This window comes from Falco punctatus (genome assembly GCF_963210335.1).
Source record: "Falco punctatus genome assembly, chromosome: 3".
In the NCBI taxonomy this organism is placed as follows: Eukaryota; Metazoa; Chordata; class Aves; order Falconiformes; family Falconidae; genus Falco; species Falco punctatus.
In genome coordinates, this window is record NC_137582.1 from 13,223,808 (window position 1) to 13,240,887 (window position 17,080).

General features: G+C 48.3%; 1 protein-coding gene across 1 annotated transcript in view; it reads right to left on the minus strand.

Moving 5' to 3' along the window:
• The window catches only part of ZC3H3 (zinc finger CCCH-type containing 3), a 186,878-nt gene extending 173,135 nt beyond the window's left edge, over positions 1 to 13,743 (minus strand). The window contains exons 1-3 of the mRNA XM_080381129.1: positions 13,613 to 13,743; positions 10,049 to 11,456; positions 7,615 to 7,811 (exon numbers count right to left, since the gene is read on the minus strand). Of these exons, the coding sequence (XP_080237255.1) occupies positions 7,615 to 7,811; positions 10,049 to 11,456; positions 13,613 to 13,658 (1,651 nt within the window). The 5' untranslated portion in view covers positions 13,659 to 13,743. The remainder of the gene's footprint in view (positions 1 to 7,614; positions 7,812 to 10,048; positions 11,457 to 13,612) is intronic.
• Between the last annotated feature and the right edge of the window lie 3,337 nt (positions 13,744 to 17,080).

A 17,080-nucleotide genomic window follows, 5' to 3' on the forward strand; every position in this document is an offset into this window, starting at 1 on the left:
CTTGAAATGAACATGGGAGTTTTGATACTGGCCCAGCATTAGCAGGTTATTGCTGCAAATTACTTGATATCTGCTTTCTTTCACATAAAGACGAAATTAGGCCATCAATAACCAGAAAAAGGTGGACTGGGGAGATGCGAGGGGCACGAGTGCCCTCTGCAGGGCTGCAGGGAAGGAAGGGTGGCCCGAGAGACTCCCTGAAATCCCATTCTCTGCTCCTGTGCCAAACACACAGCGAAGAGGCATGGTGCAGCTCCCCATCCATAGAGTTGCCATATCTTTGACATTAAAAGAAATCTTAAAAAAAATAAAAAAGTTAAAAAAAAAAAATCTTAATTTTAAGCACTTCTAGTTTTTTCCCAAAGAAAAAGCCAGGGGAATAAGAAATGGCAGCACCATCATGCCGAATGCCCAAGCAGGGTGAACACTTACCAGCAGAGCAGCATTGCACAAGAGCTGCGGCAGCCAAGGAGGGCAACAGCATTGATTATTTGCAAGGGTGAGGAAAGGTTCACAACTGCAAGTGCTCACCTGTCTTTCATCAAAAACAAGAGTTGAGAAAGGGCTTCATCCTGCAAGATGTCAAATAAGTGACCAGCTAGAACTGGGAGTAAATGGCTGTTGGGAAACAGGGGGCATTCCCACATCCGCACTGCTGGCACAGGACTCATAGCACAGGAGGAGCAGGCATATCCCGCTGTTGCTGCATCTGGATCAGTCAAACCTCACTCTGAAGTTGGTATTTTCCCTTAAAACCAGTGATGAAAAGATCACACCCCTGCACCTTCAGGAAAAAAACCTATCTCCAGTTTGGAGAAAGTGGATAAAGGCTGCCCAAGCTAAACTGGACAGCACGTGGCCAAAAAACACTGCAGGAAACGGTGTTGTCCCAGCGTACGCACCACAGTTTGATTGTATTGCCCTTTTGCTGTAACAAATAAGCAACAAAAAGTCAATTCAGGATAGACATTTGCCATTTAGACAACATAATTACAACATACGTTATTGGCAGGAAAGTTACTAGGCGAATGACAAAAAGCCCAGTATTTATTCTCCAAACCAAATCCTTTGGTTCTGATGCCAAAAATAAGGTGGTTGGGGGAATTGCCATCCATGAAAACTCCACCCACATCTTAATTATCAGTTCGCCTCCCCCTGCTTCTTGCATCCAGAAAGAGGATTGCAGCTCAGGGCTTTCAAGTACGAGGGCAGTCCAGCAATCTCGCCATTGTGACTCCCACACAGTTAATACAGGAATTAAAAATTCAGGCTGTAAGAGCACTTCCAATTATAGCAAGTAATTTAAAATAAAAAACAATAAAATACGTAATATATAAAAATATATAATTTGAAGAAAAGAAATAGGAATCAAAGTTAACTTCAGCTTGCATTTAAACAGGCTGTATTATTTCTGTGCAACACAGAGGCACCAGTGGTCTGAGGACCACATTCAGCAGCCTGATGATCTTTGTTGCTCCTCCAGCTTTTCCCTGGATAAGGATGGAAGTAACTGCTGCCTTTTATCCCTCTTATCTTCAGATCCAAACTGTCTTGCCTACACCAGAGGCAAGTGAGACAGCCTGATCTGCCACTTCTATAGATAAATGTATATATGAAACCTGACATTCAGACAGGAGTCTGAAATATGCAGGTGCCAGATGAAGCAGACCCCATTGCAGAAGTTGTGAAGCCAGCTCAAACAAGGGGATAAATTTCATCAGATTCACAACCATGCCCAAAGCAGGGACATGTTACCTGAGTGAAGTCACAGCTCCTGGCAAAATAGTTATCTCCCAGTTCTCCTTCCCTCTAAAAAGAGCCTAAGAAGTTAAATGGGAAAAAGGAATAAAAAGAAAAAGGCAGTCTTTAATATTAATGGCACATTAATATTAAGTACTAAGTGGTCAAGAAATACAACATCTAAAGGCTGTTTTATCAACATCAATTTGGCTAAACTGAGCAACAGAACATTTTCTATTCCTCTTTGCTTTGGTCAAGCACTTGAGCTCATCCTACACAGGCATTCTGTCCCAGCGCAATATCTGCATTAAAATACCTGGATGAACAGACCACTAACTGCATTAGAAATGCTTCACCACTCTACCACCCCATCTGAGGAACTTCCATTTGGGACATATCCCAATTTCTGACCAGTTATTAAATGTTCCATTTGACCAAATGAGTATTTTGGAGTTAAATGGTAACAGCTATAGATATCACACTCATCATGAGAGCAGCCCAAATAATCCCAAGAGAACTGCTACTAGTCTGCCACTTTCCATTTTGTTGCTAGTATGACCACTGATCCTTAAACAAAAACACAGCGATTCCCACAGAAGCCAAGTGCCTCTGAATACAGACCATCACAAACACCGATCTGAAACAGAGTCTCAGCAGTGGCTGGCACAGCCGCACTGCTGCGCAAGATCAAACGGGTCCATATGGATCCAAAAAGGGAATTGTAGAGTCAGGATACTGACAGGTCTTTGCGTTACATGCTTGGGAAAGGCAGGACCAATGACTTCAGTACGTACTGCAGAATTCGTGTCATGTATCCCAAGAGCCTGTTTAACAGGACAGACAAGGAAACAACAAAGCTGTGTCACAATGCCACCTGCATCAGCAGGGAAGGAAGGGGCTGACCCAGTTTTTTGCACTCATGCTGCAGTGCACCTTTAAGGCACGGTCCCCAGCTGTCCTTCTGTCCCCAGCCCTGACACACACAGTTTTTATCCCACAGCTCCCTGGGAATGCAGACATGCCAGATGCTCGCTCACCACACTGGCATGAGCACCAACTGGATCCAGGCTCCAGCACAACCACATCCATCCAGCAGGATCATGAGCCCAGCATGAACCATCTGGCTTTTTGATCTGTTTGTTAGCTAAACTGTGCATGTTCAGACTCAAGATGACAAACTAATCAGAGGTAAGCCACTCAGCTGGCCCAGGACTGTCACCAGTCTGCTCCCAGCAAGAGAGGCGATGGGTGTTGCTTCAACATCAAGCCAGAGACTGAACATCAGTCTCACTGCTCCATTTGTGCCCTACTCTGCTCCCAGAGGTTCTCAGTAACAAATGGCAAGACTTAAAATCTACCACCTGATTAATATCCCCACTTTGCACAAGCAAAGAGAAATAAAAACAACCCTCTCAAAATCTCTCTGATAACCTGAGAGGCAGGAATTGAACCCACAAGCCTTGACTTATTCCCAGCTCACTACAGGAGTGCTGTGAAACCAGAAGACACCCACTATATATGTAATTATATGTTTAGAGGCACAAAACGTGAGTGATGTCCGAGCTGCTCCAAGCCCTATCTGTGGCTACACTCTCTTATCAGACTTTGGAATGCTGCCTTGAAAATATCCTTGCCCCATCCAGCATCTAACAACCTTTTTTCATACTAGACCCTACATGTCTCCCTGTGGAGAAAAAAAAAAAAAAAGGAATCCTAACGCACGTAGGAACAGTCCAGCAATAATTCAACAGCTGTAAAAACCCAGAGCATAAGAAGAGTTCAACACATTAAGCTAAAATACACTGCCTAGGATTTAACCCTCTCTCAAAAGAAAAGCCTTAAGGTATAAAGGATTCAAACCTATAAACTCAATTCCAATCAAAGGAAGCAAATCCACAGGCTAATTATGAAGGTAAACATGAAGGGTCGAGGTCTGCTGGACCTAAGTTGCTTGGCCTCCATGCTACAGGCATGGCTGCTGCTAAGAGGAAAGTATGTGTGGGGCAGGCACCTTGCTAGTCCTTCGCCATAACTGGATGCCCAGCAAGCAGCACCAACCCTGCCAAAATTCATTTGGCAATTTTAAAGCAGTCAAGACTCTTGCTGAATTTCTAACTGGAGAAGCAAAGCAAATGTGCATCGCTCAGCAGCTGCCTCACAGAGCCGCCAATGGCACAGGAAAGAGCAAATAAAGTCCTTTGGGATCCCCTGAGATAACAGTACAACAGAAGTTAGATTACCAGCAACCATCTACCCACATGATATCAGCATTTAGCACTCTATGTCCCAGCAGCAAGTGGAAAGCCTGTAAGCACAGTAGAGAAAAGATGACAAGAACTCTCAAATTTACATTGCTGTGTCATATCTTACAGAGCCTCTCCAGGAAGGGGATGTGCAGCCAAGTTCTCATAGTCACCATGTCAACAGGAAATATACCCAGCAAGAGATCGCAACTGCACAAAGTCCTCCTAGCAGAAAGATGTATTTAATTCAGCTCTACAGAAAGGCTGGACAAAGCAGCAGCAAACACAGCAGGAATAACCTTATACCCTCCTCCCTGGGGAGGAGAAAAGCAGCCTAAGGAATTCTTTTAGAGCTTCAAGTGAATGGATCCCAGTGCCACTTGATAGTCCTTTTTCCAGTCCAAATAATGCTTCATCCACCAGAGTATAATTCCTCTCCACCACAGAAAGCAAGAAAGAAATTTAGAAGCCATTTCATAATTACGGTGAGGAAACATTTTTAATTCACCATCTAAAGAATCAGTGTCCATGCTCCCATTAGCACAGCGAGGCACAGCAAAAAGTATTTGTGGCATTCATGAAGTGAGGAAGAGTAGTCTCACATGTGCACACCCAGATATACGCACCAGAAAAGGCAGGCAGGATATTTACTTCTAGTCATTTTAAGAACCAAATCAAGACACTTTTTTTATAGCAGGTACTGCAGTTTGCAAAGAGAAAGAGCCACAAGGCATGGTCACCAAGTTTTGTTAAAGCAGATACTAGGTTCCACATCTCTGAGCTAAGACTGAGAAGTGCACAGATGCAAGCCAGAAAACAACATAGTCACTTCAATGCAGACAACTCACAACTCTCCGAAGTCAGGGTTTTGGCTGTGCTAGGTTTGGCTACATCTGTCAGGAATGGTTTGATAGTTTGATCCACTTTTGAACAGGTCAATGAACTATACACTCTCCCAAAGTCACTTCCAGACACATATTCCATTTTTTCCCCCTACTTTCCTAGACTTCTTTATTTGCCAACTTTACTTTGAACAAAGCCAGGAGCACAACTGTATTTCCACTCTATCTACATATTTTCACCCCTGTGCAGTTTAAATTTTTTTTTTTTTTTTCAGTATGGGAACATTACCTTCAACCAAGGAGCTAGAACTCAGAATACATTCCCAAAAGACACAGGCTTTTGGCAGCTGCCACTCAGGCTTCCAGGGGGGCAGAAGATTTTGATCCATTTTGTATACTCTTAACCTATGTGAAGCTTCATTTCACTGGGCTTATGTTTTTACTGAGAGCTTCTAAAAAGAAGAGATGTTTGCCAAGTCAAGCGAGATGGGTGCTAGGAGCCTTCCCAAGGCAGCAGCTTCAGCACTGTGATCTCCTCAATGGCACACACAGCTGACCAAACTACAGCGAGGCCGCTGCTCTGCACAAATCCAGGTGTAAACATGAAGCCACACAGAGAACAAGGATCTGGTTTAACCTCAGGTCTGTTCCTGGATCACCCGAACAGCTTATATCCCTGTAACCAGCAGGGTCTCAGTTTCCTCATAGGTAAAATGCTTCGCAACCCCAAATTGCTCTGTCTCTCCAAAGCCTACTGTAGAGATGTTAGCATCAGGCTCTCAGCAAGCACAGTACGTTCTTTAAAAAAGAGCTTTACAGCATGAAGATTTATTCAATTACTTGTACTGGATATGCCACACTGGAGAAAGGTCCCCATCAAGTAGTTTGTGAGATATGAGCCCTAAATTCACCCCAGAATAGCCAGTGGACACAGTTCTGGGGAGACTGAAGGGCTGCTTCCCTCCTTCTACACATCACCCAAGGAAGAAAAGCCTTGTTGCCCCCACATCACCATCACAGTTGGGTCTGGCCACATGCTATATCCACCACCTCTAATTTCAAAGATCACAGAAGCGCAACCACAGTGCAAGTATGACCAAGACCTCGAACAGTACATGCTGCCTTCACATACTGCATGAAAACTTCTAACACAGCATCTGGAGGTGCAGTCTTTGTGCCTTTCCAGCCACCAAAAGGATTGGCTGACATCCTTAAATGGAGCAAGATTCAGCCCCAAAGCCAGGCAACTGCTTGAATGCTGGATCATCAATGCAAGTGCACAAATGCACATATTATTCTCCTTATTGCCCTTTACAGTGTGTTTCAAACTGCCTTTTACTTAGTGTCTGTCAAGGGAGACCTTTGAGAGAAATCATATTCTTCACAACTTGCACTGAGATCAGATGGTAGCATTTTTATTCTAGTTAGGAAGCCTATGTTTATTTAACTTTCCACCAAACTCCTCTAGTTTAATAAATTCCCATTAGTTTTGCATTAATTATTCCTGAACCCAAGATCTTCTTGGAAGGTGGCAAATGTATGAGGAAATACAGAATAGTTTTGTAAGAGAACTTGTCAGAGGAAAATTTTAGCAGTAATTTGAGTAAATTATGGCAAAAATATCAACGGACTGTTCAAATACTGATAGTTGCCATTAAGCCTCTCCCGTGAGTCACTGCTTGCCTCCTAAAGCACCAGAATGAAAATTCTGCTCCCAGCATCCCTCCCATCCCTCCAAATCCATCTTCAAACACACACATGAAGGGAAAAGTCCCTTTATTCTCCTCCCATAAAAAGCTTTTCCCTTTCCTGAACAGCAAGCCCCCCATTCTTGTCTTTTCATCCATCAAAACACAGTAACATCTCAATGCAGTGATTTGTCTGAATAAGAATTAATTATAATCACACATGTAAACTCACTAGTTGAAATTCTGTGGTTTCCTGCTCTGTCTTCCTGAAAACAGAGGCTCAACAGCTTTTACTTTTGGAGGTAGCTCACAGCTACATCATGGCCTTAACAGCCCTCCCAACTCAAGCAATGCCTACCCACAATGTCACTGGCCACCTTGCTGTACATCAACAAGCACAGCACAGGAACAAAAAATACTTCAAATACATTTGAGGAAACTGAATCTCAGGGGAGCAGAGCCACTTGTCCACATAAATGGCCACTGAATAGCAGAATCAGACTTTGAGCCAGAAACATCAGGAAAACATTTCACGCACGCGTAGGTGTAGCTGATTTCTACTCTGACCATTGCCAGCCCAAGCCAGCACACATGGATGTAAACAAAATGGACACGGTATTCCTCTGATTATTGCTATTTTAAGCAAATTTCATACAAAACCTAGATGCCCACAGACATGGAACTGGGAAACAGGTGCATTAGGTAGGTCTATAGTTGCTAGAGGGGTGTCTCACAGCATGCACAAGCTTTTACCCAGTGCAAAAAGAAAGATTAGTCTCACAGAAGTATTACTGCCTCTGCTACCCTCTTCCTTCCTTGAGCACCTTCCTGTACGATGCCTGCAAGTCCAGCAAAACCACATTAAAAGCAAGAAGCAACTTTAAAATGGCCTTGTCAGGAGATGTCAAAGCACGATACAGCTCTGAGGTAAGGCAGAATTTTTTTACTCCACCCAAACTTCTCCTCAGTGTTTGGTCCAGGACTGACAATAGCAGATACATCTCCTGGAGGACTCGGTAACTCATTTCCAAACCCAAGAGTGTCCCCTGGAACCACTTTGCAGTCAGCAAGCACTGTCATCCCTTGGGACGCTGTTCCTACCTTCCTTGGTAGAGACCTGCATCCCAGGGACCGGCAGCCTGCAGAGCCTGTGCTTGGAGATCTGTACCAGGCCCTTGGGAGAGGAGCGTTTCAGTGGCACAGAAGGTTTCCCCCGCAAAGAGTTTTTCTTCCTGAGATGGAAGTGGCTTTTCAGAGGCACGGTGGGTGAGGAGCTGTTCTTCTTATCTGTCAGGGAACTGTGAAAGGGAACACCACATAGTTAGAAGAAAGGAGAGAGGTGACCAAAATGTACTCAGTCCCCTTTCCTAGCACTGAGAGGAGAAGCTGGATCACCAAGCTCCACACTGGTCCCCTACCCAAGGGTGCTAAGAAGCACTGAACAGAAAATTGCAAGTAAATAGACAAGTGTAATGAATTTCTGGCAAAGCACAGATGGAAAATGAGGTATTTGACAGCCTAACTTGACTCATTCCCTTTTGCTTTCTGCTCAGCAGATGTGGGTGAGAGGATAGAATCGTTTTAAGTTGGAAAAGATATTTAAGATCATTGAGTCCAACTGCTAACTCAGGACTGCCAAGCCCACCACTGAACCATATCCCCAAGCACCACAACTATGCATTTTTAAAATATGCTCAGGGATGGTGATTCCACCACCTCCCTAGGCAGCCTCTTCCAGTGCTCGATAACCCTTCTGAAGAAAAAGCCAATCTAAACCTCCCCCGTGCAACTTGAGGCTGTTTCCTCTTGTTATTCGGGAGAAGAGACTGACCCCCACCTTACCACAACCTCCTTTTAGGCAGTTGTAGAGAGTGATAAGGTCTCCCCTCAGCCTCCTTTCTGCAGACTGAACAACCCCAGTTCCCCCAGCTGCTCCTCGTAAGACTTGTGCTCCAGACCTTTTCACCAGTTTTGTTGCCCTTCTCTGGACACGCTGCAGCACCTCAATGTCTTTCTTTTAGTGAGGGGCCCAAAACTGAACACAGGATTCACCAGTGCCAAGTACAGGGGGACAATCACTTCTCTAATCATGCTGGTCTTTAGCAAGATGGGGGGGGGGGGGAGGCTCATCTCCCCAACTGCCAAAAAATCCCAAACAACCCCAGCTTCTCCAGGCACCTTGCTCCAGAATGATCCTCCCAAAACAATCCACGCACAGCCACATAACCCAGCAAACCAGGAGGGCAAGGGAGGGATGGAAACCTGTGATGAAGCACTGAGCAGAGGATCTTGAAAACAGAAGCAGGAATCAAGGCACCAGATTCTCAGTCTTTGCTGTTTACCAGCTCACTGCATCACTCCAAATATTTAGGCCACAGCCCTCAATTTTCAAGAGCTCAGGCTTGGCATTGTTGTAGTGAGAAAGGAGCCAAACCACGTGTCCGCTACACTGAGGGTATCTCTAAGTTCAGTGGTATAGAGGTCACAGCTGTGCCACCAACCCTCACCTCCTCCTGTTTATCCCTTCCCTGCAGCACAGGCTGGGCTTGCATATGGCCCTGCTGAGAAACACAGCTTTCCCACCGGGAGCACAATGTGACTGAGCCCTTGCAGCACTTCCACGACACACCTGCTTTCAGAGAAAGTTTGGTCCCAATCTCTTATCTGTTTCCTCTGGACTCCCAGCCTGGTGCAAAACCTTTTTACAGATAACTCAGCCCACACACCTTTTCCTTCCGCCAAGCTTCATTTATAAACGTCCCATTGTACTCTGTCCCTATCAGACATGGCCAGGGGGAAGAACTTGCTCCACAATACCCCAGGAGTATCTGCTGATCTGGCACACCACACGATCCCAAGGTAGCTATGACAGCCACAGATCTGTCACTGATTTGACAAGGAGAAGGAAGAACAAGAGCCTTCAGGGAGGACACTTTGGGTTACTGGTGGATAGCACAAAAGGATGGCACCCAAGGGATGAAAGTACCAGCAGAGCAGCACGGATAGAACTTCTTCTACAGCGTGCACAGCTCACCTCCCATCCCTGCTCCATCCCAGGGTCTGCACAATGCTTTACAGGAACAGATAGTACATGATACAGCAATTCAGACCACTTCTCCTTTCCCCAGCCCCCAATGCAACAAGGTTATGCAAGTTTGAAAATAAATCGAGACAGCTCTTTCCTTCCCTTGGAATATTACTCTGTTATTCAGGTCAGGGAGGAGTCTCGTGAGTGCTGCAGAAGTCTTTGGAGAACAGGGGTGGGAGCTGAGAAGAAACCCCAGCTCTGTTTCAAAGGTTGAAGTCATAGTTACAGAGCCTGCAAAAGCAATTAAAACCTGAAGCCTTCCAACCCTGGAAAGCAGGATGCCTCCAGACAGAACAAAGTCACCACACTTCAAAAGCAAAAGGCACATACATATACCCTTCCAGTTTACAGTGCTCACTGGAATTTCACTTATAGCCACAACTTTGCCAATCAACACAAAACCCAACAAGTGTGATGACACCACTCTGAAGATGACCAACAACTTACCCCGAGTTTCCTTTTCTCTTGATGATTTTTGTCCGACTCTTCACTTTATAACTGGAGAGCACAGCATCACCAGAGGACTTTGCGCCACCAAGACCAACAGCGGCAGCACTCTGAGGTGGTGGGGCAGCACCAGCTCGAGGGAGGTTTGGAGCTGGAGGCTTTATCTGATCCTCAGATCGCCACCTGAATGCTGACTTGGAGGTGGAGGGTGAGGTCTGCAGGCTGGTGGCTTTCCACTTATACTTGCTGGGAGAAACACCCAGTTTAGACTGCAGTCCTGATTTCTTCAGCTTTACTCCCAATTCTGCTTTTGGTGATAGTTTAGCACCTCTGTCCACTCCACCAGCAACCTTCTTAGCACTTTCAGAAGCTCTAGGGCTGACCCACCTCTTCACAGTACAAGAGCATTTGCCAGGGTTTGCAACCCACGTGTAATTAGTTTTCCTGAACTTTGGAGCTTTGCTGGAGATGGATACCGAGGCAACTCTTTGGAGACCAGCAGCTTTGGGGACTACAGAAAAACTGCTCATCACTGGAGTCATCCCAACCACCAAAGTCGCAGCCTGAGCAGATCTAGAGCATGTCTTGCCACTTCCAAGGAGCTTCGGCTCTCCGAAAGCATCTCTGACTTGCTCACAACTAGACTGCCCTGGAGCTGGTGGTTCTGACTTCCTTTGCACCAAGTGCCGAGCTGGCTCGCGATCTGGCAACACCAAAGGCTGCTGTGGCTCTGATTTCAGTGTCACAGCGCTTTCACTGGTGCTTCCGCAGGAGGCAAGGGAGCTCCTGGCCACGTCACCAGACAGACGCACCATTCTAGGCTTATCTGACATGCTCACGTACGCTGAACTCACAAACCGGTGAGATGAACTAAATGAAACTGAGAGAGAGGGTCTTCTCTCTTCACTTCGGCTTGTGTATGAAGATTTCTGCACATTTTTACTGTCGCTTGGAGCACTGACCACTGTTTTCAGCCCAGAAAATTCACAATAAGAACCCACATCAGCAAAGCCTTTCATATCTACAAATGGGCCAGCCCTCTGTGGCAGCTGGATCCCCACAACTATATTACCATCTGTGGTTAAGTCCACATGTCTCTCTGGAGACGATTCTGGTGGTTCAGCTGCCTGGCTGTCCCCGTGGCTTCCAAAAGCCCAAGATGTGCTGGCACCTCCACCACTTCCAACCTCACATGCTGATCCCAGCGGCCGGTTGACAAGAGAGTATTTTTTCCTCCAGGAGTGACCTTGGCGCAGCTGGAAATCCCTGGAAGCCTGCTGGGGGTACCTGGCTGAAAATGCCCCCCTCCTGTTGAAGGCAGGCTGGTGGGGGTTGTTCCACCTCGGCAGTGCAGGTGGCAGCGGCCGTGGTGCATCCCCATGTGTGTTTTTATGGTCATTTATGAGACCTAAGGAAAAGAAGACAGGGACTGTTAATCACCATTCCTACAGGAGTTTGGCAGCATCACAACGTTGGTTTTCCTTGTGCTGCAATGAGGACAATCACTCCACACAGTCTTGCGCAGGCCACATTTCACATAAGCAGTGCTGGAAGGAAAAACTTAAAACAAGTATCTCCCTCAATCCTCACAAAAGTCAGCAACAAAAGTGATTTTGCAGGAGAGCTCAATGCAGGTCTGAATCACATTCACCAACACACCCTTAACACACTGCACTAGTGCTGTCAGCCACATTTTGCCCCTTTACAATCTTTTTTATGTGCCAAAACAGACATGTGAATTATTGGGTTTGGAGACTAATTTTTTAAAAAAATGTTAATTTTATTTCCAGATATCTTTTCAGAACAGTCTCTGAGTGTCTGCAAGTAGTCCAGCACAGCCACTGCCAGCCCCAAACACAAAGCATAGATTCACAGAATCATTTAGGTTGGAAAAGACCTTTAATATCCAGTCTGACCATTAATCCTAATGCTGCCAAGCCCACCACTGAACCATGTGCCTAAGCACCACATCTACACATCTTTTAAATACCTTCAGAGATGGTCACTCAACCTCTTTCCTGGGCAACCTCTTCCAATGCTTGTCAACCCTTTCAGGGAAGAGATTTTTCCTCACATCCAATCTAAACCTCCCCACAACCAACTTGCAGCTGCTTCCTCTCATCCTATCACTTGCTACTTGGGAGAAGAGACTGACCCCCACCTTACTACAACCTCCTTTCAGGCAGTTGTAGAGAGTGATAGTCTCCCCTGAGCCGCATTTTCTGCAGGCTAAACGCCACCAGTTCCCTCTGCCACCCCTCATAAGACTTGTGTTCTAGACCCTTCGCCAGCTTCATTGCTCTACTTCAAAGCAGCAATGAGGAGGCTCCGAGGCAGCCCCAGTTTTGCTGTTGAGTCACTGCACATCCTTCTGCCAAGCCACTCCACCTCCCCGGTGCTTTGCTCTACTAACAAAGTTGTTTATATAATACATACATGTCAATTAGGGAGGGTCTGCACTTGTTAAGCCTCAGTGTTTAGGAAAAACCTTTCAGCAAAAGGGATTATCAAAGGATTTTTAATACTTATATTTTAGGGATACGTCAGCATAGAAAAGTTTTTTCTACACAAGAGGTCACAGAGCCACCAAAAGAGCAGCGTCAGCAGATCCCTCCTGGAGAAGGCAAGGACCATGCTCTCCTCCCTCTCATTACACCCCTGCCACGTAGGAGCTCCTGGACAGAGGCAGATCCCCCACAAGGCCCAAGCAGTTTCCAGCCTTACTAATGAAGGAAAATTACTTTGGGGTCTATAAATAGTGAGTGAGTGCTAAGAATAAGCACTGATGCTCACCAGAAGTAGGAAAGGGCACGCAAATATAGCCCCCCTGCACTCATCCACCCTGCCGAGGAGTCAAGGGACAGAGGGCGAGGGGCACATCCCACCTCTGTGCCACCAGCCCCGGGGGACATGGGGGAGGGGACACCTCCAGCCCCCAGCCAGGAGGGTCACAGGCCCTATAAGAACTAGCAACATGGGGGAACCCCCTACCGTGGGGACCTCTGAACCCCTCCAGTGCTCTCTTCCCTCCTTGCCTTGGCCCATCCAGCACTCGGGGGTCTCTCCCCTTTCCCACCTCTTGGGCCCTTACCAAGCCTCAGCCCTCCCCTCCCCGGCACTCCGGGTTCCTCTCCGTTCCCCTCCCCCACAAAACTCCCAGGCCCGCCGTCAAAACCTGTCCCTTCCCCCCCAGACTCCAAAGTCCCCTTCACAGCCTGCCCCTCCCCCCCAGAAAGCTACGGGGTCCCCTCACAACCCGCCACTCCTCCCCCCCGGGTCCCCTCACAACCCGCCCCTCCCCCCACCGGGAGCCCTCACAACCCGCCCCTCTTCCCACACACAATCCGCCCCTCCCCCCCATCCCCGGGTCCCCTCACAACCCGCCCCTCCTCCCTCCTCCCCCCGGTCCCCTCACAACCCGCCCCTCCCCCTCCGGCTCCCTTCACAGCCCGCCCCTCCCCCTCTTCCCCCTCCCCTGTTCCCCTCACAACCCGCCCTCTTCTCCCCCAAGACTCGGTGTCCCCTCACAGCAGCCGCCCCACCATTCCCCCGGCCCGGCCGTACCCTGCAGCTGGCAGATCTGCCGCCACAGCTGCTCCCTCTCTTCCATCCCCGCAGCGCTCCCGCACACCCCCGCCCCGCGACGTCATCACCCAGCGCCGGCCGTTGGCCGGTCACGTGAGCGCGCAGCGTCACGTGGCGCCCGCAGCCGCGGCGGCCGTCGCTTTAGCAACGGGGGCAGCCACGGCCTGCGCGGCTCGGCGGGGCCTGAGCCCGGCCCCGGCTCCGGCCCAACGCCCAGCGCCTCCGCTCACGGCTGGCGCCGGCTCCCGCCGCCCCCCGTCCGCAGCCTGAGCTGGCCTGGCTCTCTTCAACCTCTGTCCCGTGCCCTGCCTAATCCAGCTGTCCCCATTTTGTCACCATGCAAAGCTTTTAATGCTCTCCCACCAAACATCATTCACTCTAAACTGGAGAGACATGGATGTGACGGGTGGAGCACTCGATAGATAAGGAATTGGCTGGATGGTCACACTACGAGAGTTGCGCTCAATGGTTCGATGACCAAGTGGAAATCGGTGATGAGTGACATTCCTTAGGGGTCAGTACTGGCTCTGGCGCTGTGCCACATCTTTGTCACGATGTGGACAGTGGGGTCGAGTGCACCCTCAGGAGGTCTGCCGACAACACCAAGCTGTGTGGTGTGGTCAACGTGCTGGAGAGAAGAGATTCCATCCAGAGGGACCTTGACAGGTTGGAGACATGGGGCCGTGCAAACTTCATGAAGTTCAGTGAGGCCAAGTGCAAGGTCCTGCAGCTGGGTCAGGGCAACCCCCAGCATCAGTACAGGCTGAGCAGAGAATGGATTGAGGGCAGCCCTGTGGAGAAGGACTTGGAGGTGCTGGTGGGTGACAAGCTCAGCATGGCCCAAGAATGTGTGCTTGCAGCCTAAAAACCTGTCTTCTGGGCTGCATCCCAAGCAGTGTGGCCGGCAGGCTGAGAGAGGGGATTCTGCCCCTCTGACCCGCTCTGGTGAGAACCCCACCTGGAGCACTGCATTCAGCTCCGGGGACCCCAACATAAAAAGAACATGGACCTCTTGGTGCAGGTCCAGAGCAGGGACACAGAAATTGTCCAAGGGCTGGAGCACCTCTACTATCAAGGCTGAGAGAGTTGGGTGTGTTCAGCCCGGAGAAGGGAAGGCTCTGGGGAGACCTTAGAGCAGCCTTTCAATACTTAAAGGGGGCCTATAAGAAAGATGGGGACAGACTTTTTAGTAGGGCCTGAGTGAGAAGGCAAGGGAGAATGGTTTTAAATTAAAAGAGGGTAGATTCAGACTAGATAGAAGGAAGAAATCCTTTACTGTGATGGTGATGAGGCACTGGAACGGGTTGTCCAGAGAAGCTGTGGGTGCCCCATCCCTGGGAGCTCAAGGCCAGGTTGGATGGGGCTCTGAGCAACCTGGTCTAGTGGGAGGTGTCCTTGCCCATAGCAGCTAGTTGGAACTAGATGGTCTTTAATGTCCCTTCCAACTCAAACCGTTCTATGATTTCCTGTCCCCAGCCCAGTGTGGCTGTCCCCATACTGTCCTCAGCCATGATATCTGCACTCAGGGAGGGAAGATCTCTCCCTTGGGCTGCAGAAGCCTATAGATGGAAAACACGTACAGCTGCATAAGCACCTACATACACAACAGAACAGATGCTGATCCAGCACATGCTTACATCAATTTGCCATCACCAAGTTTTACAAGAACTTTAAAATTAAGCAAAAATTGCCATGTGCTTAAAAACTAAGGACAAAGAAAGGAAATAAGGCTTGTGATTAGAGCAGAAGCAGGTGTCAAACCACTTACTTCGTCCCAGCACTGGCTCCAGCAGCGATGCCCCAGGTAACCCTGGGCATGCCACTTTACCTCCAGGTTTGCCCACTGAATGCAGCTGCCACTCTTTACACAGCTCTTTACGTGGTGTTTGCAGAAGAGCAGGCCACCTGTAACTCAGCAGCTCCAAGGAACCCCACAAGCCTTGGCTCTGAGCAGCTGCTTATAATCTAAACCACAGAAGAAAGTCAGGATTTGCAACAATACTTCACATTTTGCCTGCTGAAAATAAAGACAATAGCATTTCAAAATAAATGGGGGGAAAAGCAATATCAGTAAGTGAAACACACTTATTTCCTAACCCAGCCTAATTAAAATTGTGATAAATGCAGTCATGATTCAAGTCAAAAATAGAATGTAGTGTGATAAGTGTAATTGTTGTACTCTGTGTAAATCTGAGACCTGTATCGCAGTTGTGGTGAGTGGGCGCATGTGATTCTCCTTTGAGACAATGTGATGGCTTCCCCTGAGGCAATCGCTGCTTGGAAAAGCCCGCCAAGGGAGATAAGGAAGGCAGGCCAGCAAAAGCCCGCCGGAGGAGACAAAGACCTTGAGATTTGAAAAAGCACGCCAAAGGAGAGCCAATAGGAGGAGAAGGAGTACCCTAGCGACCCAGTGGGGAAAGAGCGGGACAAACATCTGGCAAGAAGAGATTGGTCAAGATCCGGGCATAAAAGACGCTGCTTTTAGGACTCAGGTGTGCCTGCGGTGGAACTAATTGAGTTCTCTGCGCACCCAGCGCTGTTTTTGCTTATTGTTTCTCAACCTAAATTGATTGAACCCAAAATAAAATTGTTTTAATTGTTATCGTTTATAATAAAATGAAGTATAATACTCTGTTCATCATCACAAGTAAGAGTGCCAAATCTACAAAGTGTAGAATCCACAATTGAATTCACAACTGGGAAGGATTTTAATACAGGAGAGGACTTTCCTGCAAAAGTGAAGTGTGTGAAGCTCAAGAGTAACAAACTGACCCACACAGGAAATGACATGACAAACTTCTCTGCACTTTGATGGGGTGGTGATATTCACTTTGCTTGTAAGCATTACAGTTGGACTCATTGATCTTCAGGGTCTTTTCCAACCTAAATGATTCTATGATTTCTATGATTCTGTCCCAACTGTCCCCAGCCATTGTCCCCAGCTTGGCCTATCCTGGCTGCTCCCTCTCCGCAGCGCAGCCTGGCCCAGCTGTTCCCATCTCCTGTTCCTTCTGCATCCTCATCCAGCCATCCCCTGCCCACATCCCAGCCTGGTCCAACTGTTCCCCTCTCCTGTCTCCAGCCTGGGCTATTGCAGCTGTCCCTGTTCCCAGCATGGCCCCATCCAGCTGTCTCCATCCAGCTGTCCCCATCCCCTGTCCAGTCTTGTCCAGCCATCCCCTGCCCCCAGCCCAGCCTGGTCCAGCTGTCCCCATCCTCTGTCCACTGCTCAGCCTCACCCAGCTATCCCCTGCCCCCATCCCAAACTGGTCTGGCTCCCCCATCCCCTGTCTCCAACCTGGGCTATCCCAGCCTTATCCAGCCATCCCCTGCCCCTGTCCTGTGATCCCTGCCCAGCCAGACTCCCCTGCCCATCTCTGCCCTCTCCCATCACCAGTATCTGCCCAGAGACCACCACCACCACAGCCTGTACGTGCAGACACGAGA